This window comes from Perca flavescens, chromosome 20, assembly GCF_004354835.1.
Source record: "Perca flavescens isolate YP-PL-M2 chromosome 20, PFLA_1.0, whole genome shotgun sequence".
In the NCBI taxonomy this organism is placed as follows: Eukaryota; Metazoa; Chordata; class Actinopteri; order Perciformes; family Percidae; genus Perca; species Perca flavescens.
Genome location: NC_041350.1, coordinates 32,364,604 through 32,383,612, shown reverse-complemented (window position 1 = coordinate 32,383,612; position 19,009 = coordinate 32,364,604). Strand labels below are relative to the sequence as shown.

Genomic DNA, 19,009 nt, shown 5'->3' with positions numbered 1-19,009 from the left:
CTTTCACCATGTAAGTCTTTTTGGGCCCCATGGCATCACCTGACAGACACACAAGTTATTATTCCACTGTTTGGCCCCTATGTCAAATTGGTTTTAAAGCCCAGCGCACTAACTCTTCCTGTCTTGATGACATGTTATGTCATATCCCGTCTTGAAATGCAGTATATGAATAAGGTGGCCCCTGAAACGATACCGGCAGTATAAAAAGTTGGGCAGTATGTCACTCCTACATATTATTCAAGGTTACAGATACGCAAATGACTGATACAATATAGTCCTATGTGACATGAACAGAAAAGTGCCTCAGCAATGCATTGCCCTTGTATCTCTTCATCATATTGCTGTACCAATATGATGAAGAGATACAAAGGTCTGTGCTTACTGCTGAGCTGACAGTGGCTGACATTGTGTTGACTAGATCTTGAGAAAGATCTTAATTAATTAGCTATCAGCTGTCAGGGTGTCCCACAGAAACCTTTCCCTGGGTAATACATCAACTCGTGATTATTAAACTACTTACTTATTATTAAACTACTACACTGAGTCTTTCTTCACACATCCCCAGCTGGCTGTGACTAAGTGGGCTGTTTGCCTTTACCTTGGCAACTTGTAACATCTTAGAGGGCCATGACAGTTGATGCACTTTACCAGATTATAACTTTAAAATGAAATGAATAATCTGAAATGAATAATCAATCAGTTGAGCTGATTCAGACCTACAGAAGTCGGAAGTCCCGATGGCTCGTTTAAAGGCACTGTTTCTGAATACTGGCTGTGTGCATTTCTCTGTGGATTGAGCGTTTTGATTCTTTGGAAGTATTTTTTGGTAACACCTCAACCTGTTCTGTAATCCCAAAAGACATGGAAATCTTACTTTTTACATTATGGGACCTTTACATCATGACACATTTCGTTTTCACTCTGAAGTGGTTTGGCTGTCTTAATGCTTTTTCAGCAAATGTTTGAGCTAAGTAATGACATCTCAGAGTTTAGAAAAGATGTCTAACTGAGACATTGCTAAGTTTCTCCTGAGCTAGCCTGGTTCCACACTAAATATAAATATAAAAAGGTCTGGTGCTGAGCTCACTGACCTTACCTGGTTGGCGAAACAATAGAGCCAATCAGAGCTGTGTAAACAGGATTAAGAATGTTCATCATATTCCTGTACCAAAGCCAAAACATAGTGAGAAAAAAATGGCCACAAGGCAGATGAACAACTGTTGGAGGTCAAATTCAAACAGGTGTATCATGCAGACAAAGTACTTAAATCTGCTTTAGTGGTAGTTTCAACTACAGTATGTGTCTCCTATACACATTTTTCCATGATGACAAACACACACACACACACACACACACACACACACACACACACACACACACACACAGACTGCAGTCGCAGTTCGTAAAGAGACAGAGAAAAAGACAGAGAGGACACACGCACACACAATTTTCCCTTGCAATGTTTAGGCTTGATATTGTCAGTATATATGGGACTTTCTAGCAGTCAGAGTCATGCTTGTTGTAGCTACAGTGCAGTTGTTCTGTACCATAACATCGTGAGGCAGTGGTGGCCTACAGCAGTGGTTCTCAATCGTTGGTATTTTTAAATAAAGATTTCCAGTCCTAGAAAAGGGGGAAGGGAATACTTCACTTTTAAAGCTGTTTCACGTGTTACTCTCGTTATTTCCATATGAGCAATTTAGCATTTAAATGTGCTCACTCCACATAAAACTCTACATTACATCACTTCCAGCAAACTTCAGAGAGAACAATGAGGGCAAAGCAACTGATCTTTTTTAATCGAATATTCAGGGGTGCAGCTCAGCTTAAAATACTGAATCAGCCAGTTGTTCACTACCGAGCCTGGTTGTAACTGTTAGTCGACTGACGTTATGTTCGCCTCACCTGTTCAACTGACTTACATCACTGACACGATTGATTTATGAGATCTTTAAAGTTATTGTTAGTGACCTTTTCAAATGTTTTTGAATGATGATTACTTAGATGAAGATTGTAGTGATGCCGGTAGATTGTTCCAAAGAGATTCTCCTCTGTATTTCAGTGTTAAGGGACGTCTGATAAAATGGGAGATTAAAAGTCCTTAGAGTTTCTTGTTTGAGTGAATTTCTGTGGACAGCTTCCAATTTTTTTTAAAGTGTTGAGTAAGTCTTGGGTCAGGTCTGCACTACACAGTAGCTTGGCTCTATTTGAGTTTAGCTGTTTATGGATATATACTGTTTTCTGTTCTTTAAATAATGATCCAAACTTTTTAAAACAACATTATACATCCATAATTTTGCAATAATGATGTTGTGCTCAATAGTGTCAAAGGCTTTTGACAAGTCTAAGAACATGCCAAGAGATATTTTTATTATTATTTAAATCTGTAGAGATCTTCTGGACAAGCTGCAAAAGAGTAATTTCTATTGAAATTATTATTATTAATAATATACAATTATTAAAAACACTTTTTTTTTATAAATCTCAACTTTGAATGGGGTGGGGCTAACAACACTACTTTTTATACAATTTCTTTTAAAAGAAGATCGTTGTAGACCCGGAGTGATTCAGGGCTTAGAGTTCTTTAGTTTAGAGGCTTTTGTTCTCTGTTAATCTAAATCTGAAGTGGAAAGCATTTGTTAAACATGGATTCAAATATATTAGTAAATGTAAGGTAAGCTAGTTCAGCATCCTGATTACTAAACACCTCCTCTCATGGGACTTCTTTCCTCATGGCTACAAATGAGCCTTCCTTTCTCTTATACCCCTTTTCCACCAAGGCAGAGCTGGTGCTGGTTCGGAGCCAGAGCCTAGTTTCAAATTGGTTCTTTGTTTTTGAACCACCAAAGCACCAGCTCCGAACCAGTAAAAGTGGCTCTTAAGTAGTACCAAATCATTGCTGGGCCAGAAGTAAGAACCGCTTACGTCAGCGGCTGGGGGCGGTGTTACCGTGACCAATAAGACAAACAGAAACTTGTGACCGCCATTTTTGAATTAGCAGATAAACACGATGGACGTGATTAAACAACAACAGCGGTGATCAGAGGAGGAAACAAGCTGCTTTCTTGCACTATAAAGGCGAGTCGTGTGAACACGTTGGATCCGCCGAGTTTGGATGCCGATGTAGGTCCGCAAAGCCACGAACATCAATAGCAAAGCAACGTCCGCCATTTTTTATGGTGTGTTTGTGTTTGGCAGCGCCGTGCTAATGTTGCTGGGAAAGATGAGACGTATACAGTGACATAAGACCTGGCTCTGTGCTGGCTCCTTAGCCTGTGGAAAAGCAAACCGGTTCTTTGGAGGCTCGTCAGTCGAACCAACTCCAAACCGGCACTAGCTCTAGCTCTGAACCGGCACCTGGTTCTTGTTGGTGGAAAAGGGGTATTAGAGAACTTATGGCATTTTATCCTCTCATCAGATTTATTTTGTGGAACAGTTTTGGTTAAGAAGATCTGAAATATTGAAAAAGCATCAGAGGTATCAGTAAGCAATGAACTAAAATTATGAGATGCTTAAAATAATTTGTAAATACATTTTCATTTAAAGTTGCAGACATATTTGTTTTCTTATTTGGTTTGTAGATGAGAAAATAAAGGTAAGATGCATAGAGAATATTGAGGAACTCAATTGGAGTCACATTTGAGAAGACCAAGGAGAATGAATACTTTTCCCTTATTACTTATCAGGTCCACAGTAGAAAACAGAAATATGAAACATACTAACATCGGTATCAGGACAATAAATGCAACTAATTATAACATTTTGAGATAAGGAGACACAATATCATCATTGAGCACCGAAAATCTGTGATTTAAATATGACAAATATAGGGTTAGATTTTGGTAAACTGCATATGCAAATGTTTCCAATTTTGTACCTTTATCCAGATAAATCAGTGTTAACTAGGGGACATTCAGCTGAAACGGAGATGGTGCACGAACTAGTTGATCATATTTTAAGAAGGCAATGTTCCCCTTCCTTCTGTCCTCTCTGAGTTTTGGTAGCAGTTCCTCGCGTTCCATGCAAATATTATCTGTGTCTCATTAATGAAAATGTTTGTGCCTTTAAGGGATTTGGTTCTCTTCAAGATTTCTTTCCTTGTCTTTGTATCGAAGAAGCAGTTTTACCACAGTGGTTCTGTGATGTCCAGCGTGGCCATATTTTTCAGTCTGATGAGATCTTGTAATTATTATATGCTTTGGAGTCTATTTTAGATAGTGTTGTCTTTGCCTTGATCTATGTCTCACTCCAGTTTTCAGATTTTGAATCGGGCACTCCATCTATCAGCAAGTTGTTGTCGTCATTCCATTCAGTCCAGGCCAATGAATCATAGGCTGTTTCAAAATCTTTGTCATGACAGCGGATCATAAGCAGCTACGGCTTCTACTGCTTATTTCTGACATTTGCTGGCTGTCTGATGGCAAAACATGACTGACACTTTAAACTTTGCACTGAGGCGTTTGTTTTCCTGAAAGAGCAATTGCACCCTCTTGTTGCAGTGTTTGAGGATGCAGATTGGGTTGCACCTCTGGCATATTTTGCTAATGTCTTCACTCAACTGAAGGACCTCAAGCTATTACTTCAAGGCAAGGACTCACATATCCTTAACATGTATGACAAAGTGAATGGATTCATAAAGAAGGTAAAATGATGGGAGAGGAAATGTGAGGATGGAGATGGGAGCTGTGCCCCACTGCTTGGTGTCCATCTTGCCACTACTGATGTTGACAGAAATCCTGGGATGAAAGCACATCTGTCCCAACTCTGTGCTGATTTCAGCCAGTACTCAACACTGGCAAATTCCTTGTGTTACTTTCTTGGCAATAAATCCCTTTCTGATTCTGATTTTACTTCCAAGATATTGAGGCCAAGTCTGATAAACTTGACCGTAGAATGCATAGTAAGGGTAGAGTTCAGGTTCAGGTTCTCCTACCACATTGCCCATCTTCACAAATACGCAGCTGTCGTAGAGAGAAAATTTCACTTCTGACTGGTTTTCCATCATGGTGTGCAGTTTGTGACAGTTTAATGAAGACTGATCAGAGTTGGATACCAATTAACACATCACCCCCACAAATTGCTCTTACTAATTTTAACATATCAAATAACAGCTTACTGATAATATCTCTGTATCTTTATCAGTTTTTCTCTTATCATCCAGTGGGCCATGGTGATTTCCTCTAAATCTCATTTTTTACTTTGGAAATGAAAAGTTGTAGGACATCAGTGGTTCAATCTGATATAGGGTGTACATTTCACCCTGAATTATTTGCAAGACATAATCTATTGAAATATTGCAATAGGCCTATCATCATCAGGAGCCATATCAGGATTGCATAATATATTTTTAATTTCTTTATATATTTATTTTACATTTTCCTTTAGGTCTTATGAGCCTGGTTTAATTACTGCAGATTCATACATGAGAGAAGTGTCTGCTTCTTAAATAATGTAGACACACCTTTGGCTCGAGGTGTCGACGAGATAAAACAACTTTAGAACGTTGCAGGAAATGTTTTATTTTTGTAAATGTATTTATTTGACAGGGAGAATGCACAGCTCCTTAGCAGAACCAGAGTTAGCTATAAGCACATTTTACAAGTACCTCACTATCAGAATAGCCTCATTCACGTTTAAAATGATATCCAGCTACAAAAAGCCTGAAAAGACTAAAGTTATAACAGAAGTACAGAGAGTGGTTTATATGCAGATGGTACACTGTCTTGCCCAGGGGTGTAGTGCAATTTGTCTATCTACCGGACCCTACCGTACCTACTCACCACAGGAGGTGGCGGTACACAGTAAGAAGTAACGAAAAGAAGTAATGGTAAGAAGTAACAGTAAGAAGTAATGGTACTTGACACACACACACACACACACACACACACACACACACACACACACACACTGGGAGAGAGAGATAGAGAGAGCTGTGTGGCGTGGAGAAGGATGGCTTTGTGACCGGCGCGGAGAACTGCGCGTCTGGTATGAACAGCCAGGCGCACAATCAGGCACGAATCTATGCTTTACAGCTATTCACGGTGCTTCAGCGTGTGGTTTGTTCCTGGCGTAAGTCTTTTAACAAAGTGGCTAAGTTGGCAGCACTGCAGAGGCTCGTACAACAGCATGCTGTGTGTGACGTCTTTTGTACACACAGAATGATTTATAGTTAGATATAAATGTGATAATTTCATCTTCAAGCCAATACAGTATTTATTATTTCCCTGCTCCTCTCAGCAGCATTATTGAACTGCGACACAGTGAGTTTTTGTTATATTGCAAGTTTTATGACAACAATTTTACCTGATCCTCGTTGTGCAGGTGAAAACAAAGAATTCATTCTTCCTGCTATGTCACTGAGCTGAACAGTGTCCAATGTAAAATAAAAATAAGATAAGGAAAGTTAACTGGTCAGAGATGCAGTATCTTCATACAACGCATTAACGTGGCAAGGTCAGTCAGTTAAAGGTGTATCAATCCTTTGGACACACTTTATTAAAACCATCTCACATGCATGTCACACACATTAACACACACACTTATGTCCAAGAAATATAACATGTCAGGGTTAATCTGACAGCCCAGCCCAGAGCTGTAATGAGAACTGAAATTGTGTATATCAAACCATGCTGTAATCTGACACCTTGTCAATTACACATCAGTCCTAAGCATCCCTGTGACCAATCACAGCCATTTATTTCATGTGCAGTTGAGCATGGACCCAGACACATGTACAGATGAACAAAGAACACACACTAATATTGATGTTGACGCCTTATCATTAATATAAACGTGTGTGTGTGTGTGTGTGTGTGTGTGTGTGTGTGTGTGTGTGTGTGTGAACAAAATATAAAGTGCTATTGTTTACTATTATTTTATGTAATTGTATATGCTTCTCTCCTATATGCAGCTTACCCATATTACTCAGTTAATTTTTGTGGAATCCTACAGTATTTGAATGCAGAAATGTGTACACGCATATGTATGGCTGCATCACACATCTGTGTATGTGTCGCATAGCTGTCTCTGTGCTGCTTTTCACCACATCTCAACATCGCAATCAAAACTCCTGGTAACAGAAATGGTTAAAATCAGTCAACCGTCTAACTCCATCAATACGACAGTTTACAGTCTCTTTAAATGTATTTTCTGTATAATGTGTTTGGAAAGAAATCACTGATTTTGCTTTACCCAGACTTTAAGCATATTTTGGTTAGTAGTTATAATAAATTATATATATACTATATATATATATATATATGTGTGTGTGTGAAATATATATATATATATATATATATATATATATATATATATATATATATATATATATATATATATCTATATGTATATATATATACTTTAAAAAAATGTAAATGCAGGAAAGAGTATTTCTACAATGTGGTAAGGGTACTTTTACTTACGTAAATTATCTAAATACTTCTTTGTTGTCTCCATGCAGTCCCAGTAGCTTTTGGGATATCAAACACAAAAAAATTTTACACTCTGTGTGTTCTTTGTATATTTGTGTATGTTCTTTGAGTGTGTTTGAGTTTGAGCGCTCTATGATTTCCTTGCAATCACCATGATCAACATATCCACATGTCTATGATAACTCTATCTCACACTGAGTGTAAAATCAGCACCCAACCACAGCATGCTCTAACAGGGAAGTGTGTCGACAGTTTGCAGTCAGATGAGGACACAGACTAAAAAGAGTCATGCAGGGGTGGTTATTCTGTAACTCCTGCAGACAAATAAATGAGGTGTGCGCTGTACAACTTCATGTTTTGGCAGGGATCAGCTGTTGTTGGCAGACCTCACTCTTTCTGTCAATACTACCTCCACACTGTTGTGTTTGCAACCCTGCATGACTTTAAAGGCACTGGCCACATACACACACCATAAATGCTGTAGCTATTCTAGCACTGCTCTGTTTGTATTGTCATCATCGTGGAAATGTCGTTGACTGGGACTAGGTCTTACCTGATGAAGGCAGACGCCAGAGGAAGGAGAGTAGAGATATGGACGGATGACAGTGGCGGACAGCAAATAAAGACTTTTTGATTAGACAGTGATGGACAATGGTACAGCCTTAGCGGTATTTAAATCCCCTAGACCTAACACCAAATCATTTGACCAGCACCACATGTGCATCAACGTTTTGGCAAAACATCTGGAGATTTCCTTCCACTCACGAATGATTGTCACATCTCCAAACAATTATTACAACGTGTTTCTCAGGACCTGCTAGATGTTGAAACATGTGACATTCATTGGAAACTGAAAATCCTGATCTTTAATCTGGTGTATCACATGCTGACATTGGTTTTAAGGTGGCTTCAAGACAGCCATGCAAATGAAGGCCATTTCAGTCCTGAATTCATAGCCATGCTACGCCTGTAAACCACCCAGTGTTGACCACACTAGATGTTAGATTATGAGCAGCCTGGTTGTTCTAAAATCAACACATTTGGTATCACTGTAAAGGTCTGAATGTGACCTTTAATGTGATGTATGACTACAGCAAACCAGATCTCCCTTGCCTGGGAAACTTGGCTAAGAATTGTGGCACTTTCTGCAGGGGCGACAGAAACTACGCACTATAGCTTTAACGCGACAATAACAAGTTTAGCGGAAATTCATGTTAAAGCCACTGATTTATTTTGTTTGCACGATTAACGAAGACACGTTTTGTGATTTGGGCCTCGGTCCGTTCCGTAGTTTGTGAAATCAGTAAGGGATGCAGCAGTAAAGTTGTGGAGGGCTAGCATAAACAGAAAATTGATAAAGAAAAGTGTCTTTTGAATGCCAAGTTGAGTTTCAAAGACCTTCCAGATGGTTCTCTCCACAAGACTAAAGTTATCTGCATGTACTCTCGATGTAAACTGAGTAACCACTGTAGTATGTTGAGTCACAAACACCACTTGCTATCCAAACATAGGGCTGATGCAGAGAACCCTCGCCAATATCCCTTTTGAAGAACATTTAGAACAGATAGAGAATGTGTGTTTAATTTGCATTTAATTCTAGCTTTAATTTGCATTTAACTTCACTATGGACAATCATGCGATTAATCCTATTAAATATTTAATTCTATTGACAGCCCTAATTACATTATATTTAACACTGTTGGCAAACATGGTCACTAGATCCCACAGAGTGATCGCACAAAGCAGTGTTGGAAATTAAAGCTGTGGTAGGCAGTATATTCTGCTCCTTCTTTTTCAGGCTTTAAAATCTAGCTGTTATGGATTTCAAAGTGTCTAAATTACCACACAGCAAACCTAGGACCACATAGTACTGTATTCAATTACATTTTAATTATAGTATCAAATCAGACAGAACCTGGCTCTTGGTTCGCAGCCATCTGCCTCGACCGGTTGGGGGGAGGGAGAGAGAGAGAGAGAGGGTTAAAATAATTATACAGTATGACTTATAATACTCACAGTGACACTGGGTATGATGGAATGACATGAACAGTGTCAGCCGTCAGCCGTAGAGCCATTTGCATGAACATTTTTATATTTGGGGTTCCCTGGTAGCTCACCAGGTAGAGCGTGCACTGTGTACCAAGGCTCAGTTCTTAACGCAGCAGCCCAGGGTTCGATTGCGATCCTATCGATCGTGTCCTATCAATTAAAGGTCAAAATGCCCAAAAATAATCTTAAAAGAATAAATTAAAAAGTTAATATTTGCACAAAGTATCATGTCCCAGCTGATGATATTGACATGAAATATGGCTAACATCTCTCCATGCTCCTGACTTTATCAAACAGAGGCGTCCATCCTCTCCTATGATGGCAGCATGTATATGAAGGTGGTGATGCCAACCATCATGCACACTGAAGCTGAGGATGTCTCCCTGCGTTTTCGCTCGCAGCGGGCCTATGGCCTCCTCATGGCCACCACCTCCCGAGACTCAGCCGACACGCTCAGGCTGGAGTTGGATGGGGGTCGCGTCAAACTCACGGTCAACCTAGGTATCGTATGCCCCCCCCCCATCTGCCTCCACACCACCACCTTCACTGTGAGACGGTTCACCATTGAGCGGTGACCTCTCCTTTCACTTCTATCTTTTCATCAGTTACACATCACTATGATCCCTTAAAGGTTTCTTCCAGATTTAAAAAATAGAGAAGTGAGTGGTTATCTCTTTTTGCATGGGTGTTAATGCGGTTTTGTGCACACAGATAACCATGGATTGCTAACTGAATTCAACTTTTTACTGGATAACATCTTAGGCTAAACATCATAACTTATATTATTATAATGGTAAACATGTTTGGCCCATCTATGAAACAAACCATATCCATATTATTGTTTACGGAACTTTTGAGATAGTCACAGCACAATAAGCAGAATATACATTATGACGTAGAGATACTGGGTTTTAAAATCTGGTCTCTAACAAAGTATTTTTAAAGAACTAAGTGTGCTGAGACTTTCTAGGAGGTTACTTCCACCAAGTATGCCCACTGATCTTCAGTCTGTCATTCAACAGGACATTAGAAGGAATTTTTCTTGTCTTTCTCACTAACCTCATTTTTGTGTCTGACATCAAGTCGTTTCTCTGTCACCTTCCTGTTCTTCTAGGTGGTTGTTTTATTTGCTATTGATGATGTCTTTTCTGGAAGTCAATGCTTTTTTGTGTTTTGTTTTTATGTTTACCTGTCAACTCCATTTTCCATCATGCTTTGTCAAAAGATGGTATTCACCCCTTCAAAGGCCTTTAGCCTGCGGCCCGTCAGGCAAACAGCCCGAGAACAGAGCCCAGCAAAACCTACAGCTGGCTGCAACCCCAAATACCTCCAAACACTCCCAGTAATAATTTGTAGGAAGTAGGAAAAACGAGTCACACCTCAATTGATATCTTGTATATACACTATTTATAGAAAAAAAATCGAGTGTAGATGAGAACTAGTTGTTTGTGTGTGGTACGTGTATATACATGTATGTATGTGTATGTCTATATATTTGTATTCATGTATTTTTTCGAAGGATTTGTTTATGCAAAGGGAAGATGTTTGTTGAATAAGTGAATTTGTGGTGTCTTGTAATCCCATGTGGGATGGGCCACGATGTTTGGCATGACACAGAAATAAAATATAACTATATAGTAAAAATCATTAAATGTAAGAGTAATGGCAATGTAAGCAGACGATAGCTGGTCATTCTAGGCACATTCAGATAACTCATTCACTGATTTGATCCCAGATTTCAGTCAACATGTTCATGTTGTGCAGCTCTAATTGGTCAGAGCTCTTATGAATTCTTAGTCTATGACAATCTGTGTGATTTTCTACAGAACATTTGTAAAATGTTGTAGATCTTCGGTAGCCTCTGATCTAGCGTAGTGACACATGTATTCATAAGATAGTGCTCCAGATCAGATGGTTGGGGTTCCTGTGCCTCTGCATGGTGCTGGTGCTGATTGGATCGTGGCTGTTTGCTCCCACTTTTCTGTTGCGGTTGACGACACATGAAACCACCAGCCACATGTTGACCAACCCTCACTGTCTTCACAGCTGCATACAGCAGTTATTCTGGCCTCAATGTGACTGTTCACATACTTAAGATTTTCTACTACAGATTCCAACACACCACTGTCTTACAAATTGAAAGCTTTTATGCTGTTTTAATAGCAAATCAAATGAAATCAGTCTGCGTTTCTTGACTTTTCAAAGATCCGTGGCTCTAAAATGGATGGCTGCTACCACCTTGTTGGTGCAGAGGCTTTGGAGCCAGAGACTTTGACTTCTCTAATCTGAATATTCAAACCTAAAGTGGAACAGCATTGTTGGGTTGGAAAACTCATGTAGCTGGTACTACAAGTGGCCATTTTACTGTAAATACTGTGCCTAAACAATTAGTAAATTTGAATTCTGGTACTATGGGTGAAAAAGAGCACACAATCACATTTCTAGTCCATTATTATCTTATTTACTATTAAATCATGTTTTGGGAAATCTTTAAGATACCTCATTTATTTTAAGGTAATTTAGCTAAGTTAACTATAAATACAAAATTAATAAAATGGCTGCCTTCCTGCATGTGTACGTCCCCGGAAGGGTGGACTTTTTGTATTTGGATGTCTGCAGCAGTAACCTTGAAGGATGCAATTTCATCTGTCATTTATTCTTCCCCATCTAGACTGTATCAGGATAATCTGTAACTCCAGTAAGTTAACACTCAAGTTTCATTTTGCTTTCTATGTTGATGGATGTTGTTTTTTAAAAAGGAAATGTATTCTAAAATGTGAGTCCTCCACCGCCCTCCACTTTCCCTTAAGCCTACCAATGAGAGGATGGGTTTGCTCAGTTGGTTTGACTACCCAGAGTTCAACGGAAACCAAGAGAAATATCCTCAGTCAAATGGAATGAGTGGTGATTCCTTTTTTTTTCTACAAGTACAAAAAGAGAGAGAGTGACTCTAATCAAATGTATTTTATACACAAACACCTTTGGTCCTAGTAATTGACGCAATTAGTTTAAAAAGTTTATTCATAATTTTACTACTGTAGACATTCAGCACTGTCCACCTATTTGTTGGACCTTCACAGGCCAAATAACCTTAACCCTGACCCCATTTGTAATCCTCTCGAACCCCCCTTTTCTAACATGAATGTGTAACATAATTCCTTTCATTTAGTAGTTATTTATAAAGAATTTATAATTGGTATGAATTTAATAAAGCGCACCAATAAAAATTGGCAAGTAGTTCATGCAACAGTACTTGCTTCATGCTTCAAGAACCCTTCAAGTAATCAACCACTAGAACCCACTCCATTCAACCAAAATATCTACCACAATGCAGTTGTTTCGACAGCTGTTACATTTAGAAGAAAAGGCATCATACAGTATTAACATGGCTTAAAGCCGCCTACACATCATCCGCGGCAAAACCGCGAGGTAAGGCGCAGAGCAGAAAGGCAAAGCGAACCTCATGGCGGCAATCCCCGGTGGTGCGCAACGCCAAGGGTAGCCTAGTCGGGCGGCACCACTCTCCCAAAACAACGGAACGGCCAGCACAGAGCAGTTTTACAGCAGATCACGTGTAGGCGGCTTAAAGGGTAACTACCGTTTTTTTCAACCTGGAGACTATTTTCCTTTGTACGTCTAAGTGACTGATGGGAACAACAATTTGCTGCAGTCGGCAGAGGCGAAACACGCTACAGTGTAAGTTATGGGGCATTTGTCCAGCTTGTATTTACCTTCACAAAGTGCTCTTTTTGCATTGAAAGGCTTAGATTAATGTTCTAATTTGTCAGGAGGTCGACCTTTCTGTTAAAGAATAAGATCCTTTTTTTAAATCTAAAAACATCCGTGAAATCGCTAATCCCACCAGAATCCATGTAAATAAACAGTAATTTTAGCATCATAAAATACACTTCCTTCAAAGTTAACAGAAACAAAATAAAACTTTAAAAAGCCGTTTTGGGTCGTCTTTCCACTTTTCCAAACATCACAACTCTAGTTTTGGTTGAAATACATTGTTTACCAATTTACATGTGAAAATACGTTGGATCTAAACACGCTAAAAGTTTTGCTTTTTTAAATGGAGTCTGGTGGGTTTAGCGCTAGCGACTTCAGAGCTGTTTCTGATTAAACAGAAAAGGTCTCAAAGAGGTTATCTCTGAAGGGATCCTTTCCATAATGTTGTGAGACACTTACAATATTAATATGAGCCTGTCAGTGGCAAAACGAGCAGTTTTGTGAAGGTAAACACAAGCTGGACAATTGCCCTATTAACTTACAAACAAATAAAGCTGCCTTGCCTTGCCTTGCCTTACATTGTAGCTTGTTTCGCTGCTGCCGACTGCAGCGATCTTGCTTAATACTGGACCAATGTCAAAGATTGTTGTTCCCATCAGTCACTTAAACACAAAAACATAGGAAAAAAGTTAGTTAGTTAGGTCAGAAGAAACTTACTATCAAAATTGGACTCCAGAAATATGCAGAATATACAAGATAGTTGCAAGAAAAATTTGTCAAGTTACTTTCTACACATTCTAAGTTTAGGAATGGTGGTTTTGTATGCAAATACAAGTGTCTGCTGCTTAATAAAGTTGTTTATAGTGTCTCAGTTGCGTAGCAATTTTCAGGCTTTCATGAATAACTACAGATTGCTTTTACCCATAATGAGGCCATGGAGATCTTTGCCTTAAAATCTGTTATATCTGTTATATAAAAGGAAGGAATTTGTGTCCGTCTGGCAGCTGTCAGCCAGTCCGTCCTTCCGTCTGACCCGCACACTAAGGAATAAAACGCTCACACAGCATACTGACAAACGGAAGTAAATATGAACTAAGCAAACACACAATATAGGTTGAAAAAACTAAGCAAGTTCCTAGCGGTGACAACAACGTTTGCCATAACTTATAACACTAATAACATTACCCCCAGCTAAACACCTTCGCTAATTAAATCCATGCTTTAACATTACTTTATAATCGTCAAGCCACTAAGCCTGTTTGGAACTGAACAACAATCAAAATGTTCCAATCGAACATTTTGGTCACACATTTTGGTCACACACAGTGAAGGGGTCAAAGTTTAAATGTACACTGGTTTCAATTTCTTTATTTGAAAGGGGACAGTGAACATTAATCAACATTAAAACAATGTAAATGTTCCCAAGTTAACTCAAAGTGCTAATTTTCATCGGTAGTCCCCCAGCCAGATGTAGAAGAGGCTGCGTAGTGTTTTAAGTATTTTATTAGCTAAAATCAATGTCTTCATTCATAAATTTGTCCTCATTGGTATAAAATTACCTCTGCCAATGATCTGACTTATCCTCGTAAGCAAAGAATTTCTTATCTGTATTTACATTGGACGGGCAAGCCGAAGGAGGCTTCCATGTCGTTCCGCCATTTTGAAAAAACTATAATCGCTGATAGGGACATAAAGCACTATACCTGTCTAGCTAATCTACAACACGTTTTTGTTCAGAGCCAGCGTCACATGACTGAAACCAGCTGAAATGGAGAAGGAGATTTGAAAGCCCGCACTGCACTTTAGTTCATAATGGAGGGTCATACTTATGCCGAGCCACAGGAGAAGGAATCCTCGTCGCCAAAAAAGCGAAAATTGGAAGACATGTTGTCATAGCTTCTTGGTACATAATGGCAACCGTAGTTGCAACACACATTTGAAAAAGTGAGGTGCTAGAGAGCACTATTCGTTTGAATGCAAAATACAATTTCACCGCTAGATGGGAGAAATTCCTACACAGTGTATCATGAAAACACGGACAACATCCAAAAACAAGTTCAGGTCTATTTTAATGTACACAGTTGCCATGGATACACTTTGCCAAGCCTGTCCTGATTGACAGTAGCCTACTAAAGCATCCCCTGCTTGATGGTCTATTTTAAAGTGCTCATATTATGATTTTTGGCTTTTCCCCTTTCCTTTATAGTGTTATAGTGTTTATATGTGTTTGTGTGCACGTTATAGGGTTACAAAGTGAAAAAGCCCAAAGTCCACCCCAAAGGGACTTACCATCTCCAACAGAAAACACTGTTCACAAACTGCTCCAAACAGCTCTATTTTAGTCCAGCCTTTACTTTGTAACACACGTCATAATGCTCGCCTAGCTGCTAGCGTGGCACTCCCTCAGACTAGCTAGCAGTACTTACTGTCCATGTGCGACTCCCAACAAAGATGGTACAGAAGTGAGATGCCTCATAGAGAGCTCAACACACAGGGTGAAAATAGGAGCTGCAGCAATGTGCAGTACAACAAATATATGGTGTTTTCTGAAAATTAAACCACATAAACCTATTCTGGTACAACCATCCATCCATCTTCGTCCGCTTATCCGGTATCGGGTCGCGGGGGGAGCAGCTCCAGCATTCTGGTACAACCTCTAAATACAATTATGAACCTGAAAATAAGCACAATATCAGCAATTTAAAATAAATGGGATCATAACTTACAAAATGAACATGATGCTATACTGAAGAAGACTTGCCACTGAGGGGTCATTTTGCCATAGACTTCTATAGAAACAGACTTCTTTTTGGAGCCAGTAGGGTTGGAAAGTCGATAGAATGCAGCTTTAGGCAATACATTTAAGCAGAAAAGCTGAAAACTGTAATGATAAACTTTAAAGGAGAGCATTGCCTCCCCCAGAGGAAAAATTGTTTGGACTTTTAGCCACTGGAAGTAAAAATGATCTGATGGAGCTCAGGGATCATCCTGAGAACTGCTGCTTTATTCCAAACGATTTAACTGGATATACCTGAAAACTGTATGTAATATCCTACCTGTCTGATGTCTAGAACAAATACTTAACATTAATTACCATTTGATCCTGACGGATCCTGACACAGTAGGGTCCAGCTGTAGAGCTATTTCCAACGCCAGGACCCACGGTAAAAACAAAAAAAAAAGACACTGTGGTGAAGTAGTGTGGAATCGTGGGAGTTATTGCCAATTAAAATCTATCTGGCATGAACATTTATTCACTTTATGTAATTTAATTGTAATGAATGAGCCACAGTGTTTTCTCTTTGTGGTGGTAACCAATGTAGTATGAAACATAGGGGCATTAGCAAGCTGCTACATTAGTGGAATATAACAACTGAATGCTTTATTCACAAGTTTACTTTTGGAAATGGTATAGGATACCGATTTCAAGTTACCCTATATAAAATGTTATAGTAATGTAAATATTTCAATTACTTTATCAAAGTAATGTAACTGTGTATTACATTTAATTACTTTTTGTTACTGTTACCATTTTCAAATATTTAAACCCACCAGTTCTCAAAACTCTCAAACTCCTTTTTAAAATCTTTCATCACATGCATTAACATAATAATAATTTAATTTTGACAGTCAGTTCGGCACCTCTTTTTTAATATGAGATCATTTTGAGGTCACAGATTTAAAATCACAACACAAAAAAAAATAAATCAAAACAATGGCGATTAAATATAAGCTACTGGACAAAACTACGTCAATATAATTAGAACATTTCATTTTATGTTCGAACCCTTCTTAGATTTTTGTATGAAATGTTTTCTAAATTTCCAGCACTGGAAAACTTTTTATCCGTAGCCATAGTGGCAACTCTCAGACATCTTGAAAGGGAATTTAACAGGTGGCGCTGCAGATTAAAACAGGAGAACCATTAAAAAGCATGAGAATATCATCAAATTGAACTATACTGTACTGTGGCTTTAAATGGCATAAGAAGACATTGTGCACATGAAAAACATGCTAAGCAACTAAATTAATATTATTCAAAATATAGCCCACAGGAAATATTCAGAAGGAAATGTCTTTATATAGGGCTAATTGTATTTAAATTTTATTTTAAAAGTTATCTGTTGTAGTTATGGCTGATACTGGGGCAGGGCTATCACAGGAATAAAGGGATAAAAGGGAAAGTAACAGACAACAGGCGTAAACAGATGGAGACAATTACGGGATTGTAAATGATTCAAAACCAATCCGAATTGGCCCTCAGGTATGTTGTATGTCTATTTCATTCATAAAATAACTTTACAATGCCAGATGTGGTTGTACACCAGGAGCCGACATTAAATTACGTCCCCCTTCCATTTAGAGCCCAGCTTTTATTTTTTTTCAATCCGTGTTTGTGTTGGCCTACTATTTTCTTTTCCCTTGTCCCCCTGTACTTGTGGAAAGGGCCTTCGGGTTTCATGAAATGCACTATATTAATCTAAGTTATTATTAAATTGGTTGCTACAACAAACTCTTAATGCTTTGGTTTGTCATACAGTGACAGTAATACCCGGTTTAGCTCCAAAGTAGGCTAAGGTACTGTATGCAACACATGCATCTGTAACGTATTCTCTTATTGTAAATGAATGATTTTTCTAAACTGACTTTGACACCATAGTCCTGTTGCACCTTGTACCAACAGTCAAAGTTGTTTCTTTTGAACATGATTGTTTCTTTAACTTTTAACAAGTAGTTATTGTGCCTAAACACTAAAACAGTTTTAGAAGGTACTGACAATGTCCCCCTGTCAATAGAGGCATCAGATGAGAAAACATTTATGTGGGTAAAAGTGTGAAAGAAGGAAATCATTATGGGTTTTATAGGGCACTGAAGAGCGTTTGGATTCCGACTTAAGCTGTTTCATGCTTCTTGCCTTCAGTGCGGTCGGCGCGGTGCGGACAGCGATATGACGCAAATTTGGCCTGGGCAGCTGTGCGCAGATGGTCTAAGCGCCGAGCCGCACAACTCCAAGATTTTGTAACAACACGGACATGGTTGAATAAGCCACTATAATATCTCACCTCAGAGTTCTTTTAAGCTTTCCTTTGATTAGGGAAGTAAGGGAACAAGTAAAAGGAAAAGATTTCTTTAAGCCTTAATGAGTAAAAGCAATTTTTCTACTGTGGTTGCCCTTTCTCAGTTCAAACTATTTGAGAGCCATGACTCTGTTCTGCAGCATTGTGGTCAGGTTTATTCTATGACAATTAGAAATATTTTTTCTCTGTGTATTTCACTGACTAAACCAAACCTTTGTTTCCCAAAGGTATACGTTCTAGTTTGAAAACTAAACTTTAAGGCAATTTAATTAAAAATGTCAAGCTACTAAGCTGCTTGTAGTATTTCTGCCAATGATTCAATGGTTGAAAGGTGGGAAAACAAAGGTTTGGTTTTAGGCTCAGGATGTCTTTAACTTTGTGATTGACTATTGTTCTCAGGCAAGGGACCGGAGACCCTGTATGCCGGACAAAAGCTTAATGATAATGAATGGCATACAGTGCGAGTGGTGCGTCGCGGCAAAACCTACAAGCTAACTGTTGACGATGATGTAGCAGAAGGTACTTACCTGCATTAACTCGGTTCATGCTTGAAGAAATGTTCTTAGTGGTGCCTTGTATTACACCATGCTGTGGTGTGTTGCCATAGAGATTGATCAGTATGTAATTCTACTACAAAGAAAGCATGATATGTTACCTTTAGTGACAGTTTGCATTCATCTAATACTGTTAATGTAATTTTCTCCTTAAATCAGCCCTTTT

General features: G+C 38.8%; 1 protein-coding gene across 1 annotated transcript in view; it reads left to right on the top strand.

Moving 5' to 3' along the window:
* The window catches only part of nrxn3a (neurexin 3a), a 232,902-nt gene that overhangs the window by 146,726 nt on the left and 67,167 nt on the right, over positions 1-19,009 (top strand). The window contains exons 12-14 of the mRNA XM_028565234.1: positions 9,777-9,980; positions 12,151-12,177; positions 18,689-18,808. Of these exons, the coding sequence (XP_028421035.1) occupies positions 9,777-9,980; positions 12,151-12,177; positions 18,689-18,808 (351 nt within the window). The remainder of the gene's footprint in view (positions 1-9,776; positions 9,981-12,150; positions 12,178-18,688; positions 18,809-19,009) is intronic.